The 12,142-nt window shown below is 40.3% G+C and overlaps 1 protein-coding gene across 4 annotated transcripts in view; it reads right to left on the bottom strand.

Annotated features, from left to right (window-relative positions):
* Positions 1–12,142, bottom strand: part of rgs3a (regulator of G protein signaling 3a) — a 93,748-nt gene that overhangs the window by 16,919 nt on the left and 64,687 nt on the right. The window contains exon 12 of one of the 4 annotated variants that reach the window (XM_089020989.1): positions 11,118–12,081. The exons of the other annotated variants lie outside the window; for them this stretch is intronic. Within the exon in view, the coding sequence (XP_088877115.1) occupies positions 12,064–12,081 (18 nt within the window). The 3' untranslated portion in view covers positions 11,118–12,063. Of the gene's footprint in view, positions 1–11,117; positions 12,082–12,142 lie in introns of those variants that run through there. 4 annotated transcript variants of the gene reach the window in all.

Raw genomic sequence — 12,142 nt, 5'->3', positions numbered from 1 at the left:
ACAATCATTAACCCTACAGTATACTTAGTACCCAAAAAGCACAAATGTGCCATAGCCAAGTGCGAAACAAAGCCATGGTGTTCACACAGATTAGCATTACCAAACAGTGTTAGCATATAACATCTGTGTTTGGAATATTTGGGCATTGTTTGTGTTTATATTAATATGCATTTACATGAACTCTTGAGGTGCATTGTAAATACAGGGACAGTATATCTATATCTGCACACTGTATATATTTTTTGGGTGAAAGCAGTGTTCTTTGGCCTTTTGTTAATGTCCCGCTCTCGCCCCAGTGCACCCTTTCAACTGCACAAACACTTTGGAGTGAAGCATAAAAGTGCAAGTCTTGCCTAAAAATAGTCACTGTGTGTTTGTGTGCATACGTGCCGATTATTACAGTCAGCTCACATTCTCGTTTGGAGTGCGTCACAAAACCAAAAACCCGCCAAAGCTCACGCGTCGGCCAAAAGCTCCCCCCCACTCCGCCTCAAGGTGCAGGTGTTGACACGCCGGTAAATGTTGCGGAATAACGGCGCAGATAACAGCTTCAACACATGCGTATGCACACTTGGCTGGGAAAGAGTGAAAAACGTGTCAACGTGGACACAGGCATAGCATGCACGTGTAAAGTAATACACGTTCTGCCAATTTAGGTTGTCACGAAAAGGAACTGCGGAGGTCAAATGTGGAATCCCATTAAATTTATGAAAATATTAATTCAGCGCGAAAAATCGCCTTTTCAAAAAATAACAATGTTGACAAGGGAGATTCAAATTGAGTTGAGGTGTCCAATACAAACACATTGGCGCCTTTGTTTTCATGAGGAAGAAAATATGATAATACAGTCACAAACAAGGGTTCCATTCGAGTTGACGATATTTAATCTTTGAGAGGATTTTTTAATCTTCAAAACAGATTTGCTTTATTTTCAATTCATTTGCAGAATAGTGGGAACGCTGTAATACCCATGGCCAATATTAGCAAAGAAACTGTTTGATCAAGTTCTATTTGTAATTCTAATGAAAATATGCGTCTAAAATGTTGCAATGTAGGTCAGAGCTTTTTGTTTTGTCTTCACAAGCATTACGGGTGAGTTATCAAGTGGGATTTGATAACTACAAAAATAGAAGTATAATTCTTCTCTTTCATCCAGCTCTTGAGATAAATTAGCCTTGCTCATATTAAATCAAGTAAACCCGATGAAGGCGTCGCTGCATGTTTTGCACGAAGGTGATAGCGTAGCCTTGCAGTGCTTTTCTGATAAGCGGAACCCTTTTTCATACTGGCTGTCAAAGCTGCCATTTTCTCACGTTTTACATGGCTCGCTGTCCCAATGCATGCATCAGGTAGAGGATTCAGAACCCCAACAGAAGGGACCAGAGTGTGATTTTTAATCTCGATGACGATTCGTGCAGCATTGCACGATTGACAACCAATGATTTAGTTGTTTGAATTGTTGAAAGATTGCACTTTGGTGAGAGATTTTATCTTGCTGAAATCAGTCTTGCAAGTGAACCAGCCTTCTCATGCCTCTTGCACTGCTCAACCAATGCTGAGTTTGGTTTTCATCATTATGCACCCAGAGTTTGGCACAAAAAAACACTCATAAGTCTTTGTTACAAAATTTAGAGACAATTGTGCTCGCAAACCATTGAGCCAGTGGCCTAAACAATGTGGGTCAGAAGTAAAAATGAAGGTCACAGAGTTTAGCCTCGGGCAACCAGGCCACAATCCAGCACAATCAAAAACTCCACATTCTTATGTTGTTGCCTGCCACAACAAAGCCAATCATGAACACTATTTTTGCTCAGGGAAACACTCGAGCCAAAACAACCCAAAGGAGTCAAAACGTGAAGGAATGACTGATGTTGTTTCCTTCAAACACGTCCTCCTTCATTCTTACATTTGACAAAATCAAGTTGCCGCCAAACAACAAAAACAAATCTTCTCACTCCATATGTCTTAATCGTGCTGCTGTGGACTGCAAATTTCCCCATTGTGGGATGAATAAAGGTTTTCTGATTCTGATTTTGATTTAAAACAGTGCAAATATATACTTTTGCTCGTAGGCTCTGAGGTTTTGAAACTTCGGAGTGGGCCTGTTGCATAACGGGCACACAGATTGCAAATCTAAACAAACGAATGGACGGAGAGAGCCTGTTTGGATGATCATAGCCACCTTGATAAGATCTTCCTGGTAAATCTTGGCTCGAGACAAGGAAAAGTTCTCTCCCTGTGAGGACTTCTTACAAATCCAAAAATACAAACAAAAAGTTATAATGTAAGCAAGGAAACACACAAGAGGAATGATCAACCCAAAACATAGGACCTCCGCCTCAAATGTTTTCAGGTTTGCGAGAGAAAGAGAGACACACACACACTCACACGCAGACACACACATACACACACACACACACACACACACACACACACACACACACACACACACGCACACGCACACGCACACGCACACGCACACACACATTCAGGGGCACAACCATATTTATCCGAGTAGAAAACTGGTGACCCATAGACAGGATACTGACTCATTCCATCGTCAGGGCACATAATGAACATGCTAACAAAAGGTGCATTGTCTACAAATTTCTGTACATCGTGTGTGTGTGTGTGTGTGTGTCTCCTGTTATTCAGACCCACTCAGGAGATGGCTGCTTCCTACGTGTCACAGGATGCTTCACGCTTGTGCGTCACTTCTCCAAGCTCCTCGACCAAGTGATGAGGTTACCTGCACCAGGCCCGGAACTGACGGTCACCATCCCGCCAATGATGACGGGCTGTTTTCAGGTTGCCCTTTAAATAGGCCTATTCCGCAGTGATAAAAAAAATACCAGCACCAGGAGTTTTTACGGTGTACGAGGACTTCACGTGAGCCAACACTGCGCTTGGTTGTTGTGTATAAAAACAACGGGTCTGAATGTACATTTTCATTTTTTGTACAGTTTCAAATTGATTTGTTATGTATGTTCAATTTTCGATTGAAATCTTTCTTGTGATGGACAATCAAAGACCAATTTCCTGGGATTGTGCTTCTTCCAACTAAATTTTTGTGCCGTTTTGATTTCTCATCTATTTCTGTTTTTCTGAACAAAAAAAAAACTTTCAAAAGGATTCTCATATTACCGTATTTTCTGCACTGGAGTATAAGGCGCACCCCGAATGAATGGTGTATTTTCAATAAATGAAAAAAAGTTTTCCAAATATTATAAATATATAAAATGTTTCGAAATATAAGGCACACCGCATTATAAGGCGCTACAATAGAGGCAGGGGCCACACACTACTTCTACACAGGGAAATGGGCTCGTGGCAGCTGACAGGAGTGGTGAGACCTATTGTGGTTCAATATTACTTCACATATAAGGTGCACCAGTGTATAAGGCGCAGGGTCATTTTTTTGAAGAAAATCAAGGCTTTTGGGGACGCCCTATACCCCGGAAAATACAGTACGTTTTGCAAGCACTCTTGTGTTTGCACATTTTCAGATTTTTTTGGGGGGGGTTGTAAAATGTGCGTACAATTGCCGACATAGTGTTTGTGATCGTACCATGACTCGACACGTTTTGATGTTGAAGGATTTAAAAAAAAACAAGTCTTGGCAAGTCTTGTGTTTGTGCAGTCTTTGACACGTTATTTTTTTCTGGTGTAGGATTATTGAGCAAATAATAAATTATTGTGCTTGCAAAACTTCAAACTAAACATTGCTTTGGATGCATTGCTTTGGATTGCATTGGATTAGCCTTTATTGATGAAAAGGCGCCACAGTTGATCAATTCTTTGGTCCCTTAAACCAAACTAACCAATTTGAAAACGAAAGGTGCCACCAAAGCATTTAAGCAGCCTCTGAGTTTTTGCACCGTTTGACGTCTCAATCCGACTTCGGCGGATTGAGACGTCAAATGGTGGGGATGTATAATCGTCTTCTATGTACCTTTGCCTTTGATTGCTGACTTGACCCACGAGGACACGGCGGATTCTTCACCATGACTCGTACCACCTTCTGAGCGTCACTCAACGCTGCTGCCACATAAAAATAATTCATAAACGGAGCACAATTTGTTCCTACAACCTCCCCCACCTTCTAACCTTTTGTGCTGGTAAAAGGGTGGTGCAGATGAAAAGCAGATGGAATTACTGTTCAATCCGTCATAGCCACAGCACAGTTTGATACACTTGGAAACCGTGCTTGAGCCAGCAATAAAACATTTCTTCTTTCTACTCGTGTCTACAAGTGCAATGACGCCATCAGCGCTTTATTGTCAACCATACAATTGACTGTCCCGTACGAATGCCAGGGCGCGAGGCGCTGACATCGCAACCGACGCATATGACGCGGCAATGAGCACGAGGCTGTCTGGATCATCTCCCGCAGAAAGTAAACATCAAGAGAAACCTCTATTGTATGTGTGACTGCATAAGCTTGGCTCAACTAAAATGGGATTCTATCAGGCTTTGTAAGCACCAACACATCACGCTCTTGCCGTTTACGTAAGTTTTAACGTGAACTTTGTTTTACGTCCGATGCGCTGTTGGTTGGTGACATTTGGACGTTTTATGTTTTGTTGTAAACACGCTGGGGTTTCCATGAGAGTAACTGTGCCATTCATCAGAATTTGACATTGTTTTTTGCTTGACTGGATAGTTTTTGTTATGGTCCACTATGAATGTTCGTATTACAGTCTACATCGTCATTGGCGGACATTTTATTGGAAATGGTTAGCACAAAGTACCGTAATGTCCAGATATTTTTTTTGTACTTTGAGGTAAGTTGTAATAACATTGGATTGTACAAGTTTATTTTTAGTTGAGCGTTTGAGCAGTGGTGGGCCATCAGGACCTGCAAAGCCTTCTCTGCTGGCCTAAAAATATCTGAATCACAGACTAATGTGAATTATATGTTGTCCATGAATTCCTATTAAATAATTCCAAATTGTCTTTCAGATTCCTTTCATTACGTTTCCCCTGTTGCACTAATTCCAAATGTGTGTTTTCATGTTTAAGCATTTAACTAATCACATTTCAGCCATATTTTGTTACCAGGTTCATAAATCTACCTGTACGCCTTCACAATCCGTTCTGCGGACCCTGGAGCATAAAAATCAATGTTGATGAAACTGTTGCTTTAACTAATCAGTTCGGTTGGCAACCCAAGGCCTGCTCGAAGACGCTGGCAACGTCAGAGTTTTCGCAAACTATGATTGGTTCGTCACATTAATGGTATCACTAGCCGCGAGTGAAGAGCATACTGGCCAGAGCTAGCACACTGTATCTGTAGCGAGCTGCATACACAAATACATTGTTGTGTCGATTTAATAGCGGATTTGTCAACCCACAATGGCTGAAGGTGGAAAGGAAATAGATTTGGTTGCAGATATACTGTAGAACCATTTTCAAGACGGACTTTTCAAGAATAGACGTACATCATTAAGGTTGGACAGCTCCGCAGCTAGCAAAAATAGCAAATAATATTGCAATTTTATGAGGTTATGATGAATCCACACGTTCAGAGTAAAAATTCAAACAGTTTAATGTATTTCTTAAGTTTCTTCAAGTCACAAGTTATTTCCTGCCCAACAACACCCTCTAGTGGCCGTGTTGTAATATCACCACACTCGCAGCTGATCGATTCAGACATAGCACTACTGAAAGCCTAGGAGTGACATGCACAACCCGCCACTGCTTTTGAACCATGGTTTGAACCATTTCTGATTTAATTCTTGATTATGAGATTCTTCCTGGACAGAAACTTGTAAGATTTCAACTTGCAGAAATACAATAAAGGGATAATTATGGTATAGTTGAGGGGATGAATGGTCGAGTGTACAATACTAATTAAAACCTCAAATGTATGTGCAAATATTCAAGTAAAATATTCGACGAATCTCTTCTACTGATCACAAACACCTTTGATTTGATTTATATTGAATAAAAGATGGTCGGTCAAATGTCCAACAACTCTACATCTCTGTGATTCAACACAAATATTTTTTTAATCAACATAATCCTGGAAATTTAAAAATTATTTATTATGTAATAAAATTAAAATATGGGAAAAAACCTCCCCATTGTTATTTTGTAAAAATGAGGATATTGAAGAAAACAAATACAGCAGAATTAACATACACTTCTTGGGTGAAATCACTCGGTTCAATTTAAAATGAAAAAAAAAAAAAAAAAAAAAAAAAAAACCGAACAAGATGAGTGGTATTTCAGATACATGTCCAGTTTTTAGCTTTCAGTAGCATAAAGTGGAAAGAAAACTTCCAAAACTAGAGCGGGAGAGCACATTTAAGATGTTTACTGGAAAAGTCAGTTGGTGGTTGAATTTATTGCAAGCTGTTCCGTTAAGCACCATACATGGCCAAGCTTTGCAATTGAGTTTGTTCCAGTTTTTGCCAATAGCCTCTCATTGCTGGACACTGCGGTGACTGTCTGCAGAGTTTGTTCGTGTCCGTAAATATTTACCTCACATTTAGTATTTTTGTGCTGTCTGACATTGATTTGAACTTTTGTCCTGTGCCGGCCTTCTACGCAAATAGCACGTGACTCTTGTGATTCAATTGATCAATTGACTGTTCCAGAACGTGCTGGCAGTGACAAGTACGGTGGCCTGGCTCTGATTTTGTTTTAATTCCCATTTAGACCAAACAACATAAACACTCATCATCAGTAGATATTTCGACACTGTTTCCATAAACTCCAAAAGAAATAATCTTGGAAGTCTATTTTCGGATACACTCACGTGCTGTAGTGTGACGCGCAGAGCCAAACCGTGGGGCACATTAATCAGAACAACACATTCGTCTCCATGGAGCGCAGCTACAGTGCTTTGCCCAAAAAGGACTCTTTGGGAATTTATAATTTTCTTCTCGGGCCCAAAATAATCTCCACTAATTGCTCAGGGGCACGGAAGGGGAAGGGTCTTTTGGTATAATGAAGCTTTGGGAATCTACGGGTGAACATGAGTTCAAATTTCTCACTCATTTTGCCGTGATTTTGCATGTATTTTTTGATGAATAGGAAACGCAAAACCATTAGTTTGTGCCTCAGAAAACTATTTGAGGCTAGATATTATTACCATTACTGTTTTTCAGTCGCGGCTGTGCATGTCACTCCTAGGCCTTCAGTAGTGCTACGTCTGAATCAATCCAAAGCTGCAACAGTGGGGTGATTTACTACACATCCACTAGAAAATGCAGATGGCCAGGAAATTACTTGTGACTTGAAGAAACTTAAGAAATACTGTCATTAAACTGTTTGAATTTTTACTATAAATGTGTGGATTCATGATAACCTCATACAATTGCAATATTATTTGCTATTTTTGCTAGCTTCAGATCTGTCCAACCTTTCTTAATGATGCCCATCTATTCTTGAAAAATCGACACAACAATATCTTTGATTATGCAGCTCTCTACAGACACAGGTTGCTAGCTCTGGTCAGTATGGATTGGATTGGATTGGATTGGATATGCCTTTATTAGTCTCACAGTGGAGAAATTTACATTTCACAGCAGCAAAGTGATGAAATGACTGAAGAATGATGAATGAAGTGATGTATGCAGTTATCATTAGTGACTAGTGATACTACGATTAGCCAATCATAGTTTGCGAAAACTCTGACGTTGTCAGCGTCTTCGAGCAGGCCTTGGGTTGCCAATTCAAACTCAAATGTTAAATGTCAAAATGTTAAAGCAACAGTTTCATCGACATTGATTTTTATGCTGCAGGGCCTGCAGAACCGATTGTGAGGGCATACAGATAGATTTCTGACCCTGGTAACAAATTATGGCTGAAATGTGATTGGTTCAATGCTTGAATACGAAAACACACAAAAATAAGAAAATAAATACGAAGACACGTCTGGAAGCAGCACAACGGGGGAAAAGTAATGAAAGGAATCTGAGACAATTTGGAATTATTTAATGAGAATTCATGGACAAAATATATTTTACATTAGTCTGTGATTCAGATAGTTTTAGGCCAGCAGAAAAGGCATTGCAGGGTCTGATGGCACACCATTGCTGTTTTTAGAAGCAGTAATAGTAGCTCTGACTTTGCTAACGTATTTCATATATTATATTATTTAAAAAAACATATGGAAACAGCCTATTCTGTACAAGTACTGTATAGTCATTCTGCCCAACTGAATATATCTAGAGACACGCATCACTGTCTGCGGGTTGCCATGCATACACACAAACACTCTCACACACGTTTACTTTTGGCCTCAAGATTTACAGTAGCCTATGCATGCGAGGGTGAAAGATGACATTAAATAGTGGAAACGCACTCCTTCAGGGAGCTTGGCCCATGATGCCAACTGTGGTGGTCCAGTTGGCCTTGACTCGGGCAAGGACAAACATCTCGGCCTCGCGGGAGGCATCGCTGCTTGCTCACACGCATATCCAATCTCAATGCCATTTAAGGCTGCCGAATGTGTTGACAGCTCCGCTGCAACAGCGGGCCAGATAAGGGAGGAAAGGCCTAACTTCATACTCATCCCTGAGTGATATTGACTTTCCTCCGCAATGATGAGAACAATTATTGTCATATATAAGCATTCAATGAGTAATGGTTTGAATGCATGCATTTCATATAGCGATAAGGGGCTCTCAACAACAACTCACATGACTTTGTAAAACCCGCCGACAGAATCAAAACATGAAACCCACAGTCTCCCCCTTACGAGCTTCTGAATCAAAGAGATTGTGATGCACGCTGTCCTCTGCTGGACAAATTGTTAAATTGCCTTGCACTGCAGTATTTTCAGTCAGTAATAATAAAACATTTCGTTTTCAGTCAGTAGACCTTGGGATTGCTAAATGGACCACAGGGTATCAGACGAATAAGAGTTGGAATCCTTGTGGTGACGATTAAGGTGTCAGGGAGGTCGGGACCAAAAAGTCATAATTACAGCCGAAACCAAAACCACTTTCGCTTTCCCCATGCAGAAAGTTCAGCGGCTCATTTTGGTTCCAAAATTGGCACTCCAAGTATGTCTTTTGTAGTTCCATGGCTATAAGTGATGCAAGACAGTTTATACATTTTTTTCATACTGTCATGTTTTGTAGCGTTGGAACTTTTAGTTCTTGAGTGGAACATTTCGTTTGATTCAAAGATTCAAATTTCCCGATTGTGGCACTATTAAAGGCTTTCTGATTCTGATAGACTCAATCAAAGTGTGTATTGATTGGATTGGATTTTGTAAAATGCAATTACGCGTTCTTACCACTTGAGGTCAGTCTTTTTATACAATCCACTGAAGTCACATCAGGAGGATAGAGCTTCAAGAAAATAAATGGTTCCCTCCTTGACATTTTCGTTCAAAACGGAGAATTGCCTGCTGGGAATCATTGAGATTATGGGTGTCAAACTCATTTTTTTGCTGCAAACCACATTGTAGTTACTGTTTCCTCTTGGCGGCCGTTATGAATTTGAGGAAGCAATTCCAATGTTTAATCCTCACCACATGTTACATATAGAGTGCACAACACATTAATGAATAAACAGTTTTCAAATTTGAAGTAAAAAATAATGACTGTTATTGTGGTTTACATGGCACACTTGCAATTTTGGTTCAGACTTCATCAAGGAATTTCACAAATTCAGCATTGGTTGGTGTGGAAGTCATGGAAGATTTGGCTTTACATTGAAGGTTAAATTGAGGGCAGTGTCAGTGCTTAAGATGCAACATGCTCAGGAATACATTAAGTCAGTGACACATCTCCGTGACTGTCGGAGCAACAGTGTTGAAATTAGAGTGAGTAGAAGGTCATGGCGATGCTTCGTGCGTCAGATGAAAAGGTCTAGTGAAGTGCATTTAATCAACAATGCATCTACACAACAGCAGGACGATAAAAACACATGTTTGCAATTAGTTACAAAGTGCTGTGTGTGTACCTTAAGTTAAACTCATGACTGCTCGCAGCGACAAATGTCAAGAGCAGAGGCTCATGATAGGGTCTGATTTGCATTCCCACAACTAAATAAGACAAGAATGAGTGTACGATTTCTGAGTGTGCTTGTCTGTACGACTGCATGTGAATTTGATTGGATGTCTGTGTGCCCACCTTTGATTGAATTCATTACTTCTTTGAGCAACAGATGTCAAGAGCTCAGCAATGTGTTCTGTCAATATGCATCACACCATCCATGCGTAGATGGATGAGATTCCGAGATCTCAGTTTGTGCTTCTGTGTGTGTGTGTGTGTGTGTGTGTGTGTGTGTGTGTGTGTGTGTGTGTGTGTGTGTGTGTGTGTGTGTGTGTGTGTGTGTGTGAGTGAGTTGTTTACGTGTGTATGCGTGTTGATCTTTGATCAAACTCCTGATGGCTTGGTGCGTCAGATTTCAAGGGCTCAGAAGTGTTTTTTGACAGCGACGCATCCCCACAACTACAGGGAAATGAGGATGCCTATTTGTGTCTCATTATGAACATATGTGCATGAGGATAAATTCATAAATATTTGGCGCCATCAATTGTAAATGCTTGGTGGTCTACATGCATCCTCACTATTAAACTAATTTAAAAAGATGTAAGTTAAGTGTTTATTATTTTTCATATAATTCTATTTTCCCATTGTCGACTAGCCCAACATTCATGCTTTTTTGAGAAGACTAGGTATGTCAGAAAAGTTCCAGGACTGAAGTAACTAAAGTTATCATCTAAACCACAGGTGCCAAAGTTAAGGTCCAGGGCCCAAATCTGGCCCGCTACATCATTTTATTCGGCCCGCAAAAGCCGGCCGAATAAACTCTTGCTAATGTCTGAACCAAATTTTCAAATTGTAGTATGGAAACCACAATAACATCATCATTTTTACTTCAACTTTGAAAACTATTTATTCATTAATGTGTTGTGCACTCTATATGTAACATGTGGTGGGGATTAAACATTGGAATTGCTTCCTCAAATTCATAACGGCCACCGAGAGGAAATGTAAATACAATGTGGCTAGCGGCAAAAAATGAGTTTGACACCTTTGCTCTAGACCAGAGCATGAGTCTTTCCCTTGGAACGTTTTAAGGACGCAAAAACCACAGGATCATTTTGTAGGCAAAGTGGTTGACGGTCTTGCCCGTGTGTCCCTCATGTCCCAAAATATTGCAATCAACTTGACTTTGAGTTGAGGCTTGGAATATTTTTCTCTCTTTGCTCTCAACAATGTCGGATTCTTCCACTTGAATCTCTGCATGGCCTTTGGGTAGTACTCGAAGATCTGTGACTCATCGCCGAGGATGACTTTCCCTCGCAAGTTTGAGTTACTGTGCATATTGTTTGATGACATAACATAGAGGATATGTCCAGAAAAGCACGCAAGGGGGTGGGGTTCTTTTGTCTTAATCAGATGCACTCACACACCGAAAAAAAACAATAATTAAAAACACCATAAAGAGTATTCCGGCCACTACTGTTGGATAATGATTTTTTTATTACCATATCTTCAGGTGTATAAGGCGCACCGGAGTATAAGGCGCAACCCTAATGAATGGTGTATTTTCACACTTTTTCTACATAGGGCTATAAGGTACACTTTCAATGAATTAAAACATTTCTCATAATATAATATATAAATATATCAGTTTTCCAAATATAAGGCACACCACATTATAAGGCGCTAGAGTAGAGGCTATGGTTACGAAATACTTGTTCTACACGGGGAAATGGAGTGATTATACTATAACAGTACTTTTTATTATTATTATTATGATTATTATTAATAATAATCATAATAATAATAATAATAATTTAGGGTGGCCCGGTAGTGGTTATCACGCCGGCTTCACAGTGCAGAGGTCTTGAGTTCAAGACCCAGTCCGGTCATCCTGTGTAGAGTTTGCATGTTCTCCCGGGGCCCGCATGGTTTTCTCCGATTCCTCCGGTTTCCTCCCACATTCCAAACACGTGCATGGCAGGGTAATTGGACACTCCAAATTGTCCCTAGGTGTGAGTGTGAGAGTGACTAGTTGTTTGTCTCTGTGTGACTTGCAACCAATTCAGGGTGTGCCCTGCCTAGTGCCCGAAGACGGCTGGGAAAGGCATCAGCATCCCCTGCGACCCTAATGAGGTATAAGCGGTACGGAAAATGGATGGATGGATTTATTTCTTTTGTAATTTCAC

This window comes from Hippocampus bargibanti, linkage group LG18, assembly GCF_051943395.1.
Source record: "Hippocampus bargibanti isolate YZ-2025 linkage group LG18, ASM5194339v1, whole genome shotgun sequence".
In the NCBI taxonomy this organism is placed as follows: domain Eukaryota; kingdom Metazoa; phylum Chordata; class Actinopteri; order Syngnathiformes; family Syngnathidae; genus Hippocampus; species Hippocampus bargibanti.
Note: the sequence above shows the minus strand (reverse complement) of the source record. Positions and strands in the feature narration are given on the sequence as shown.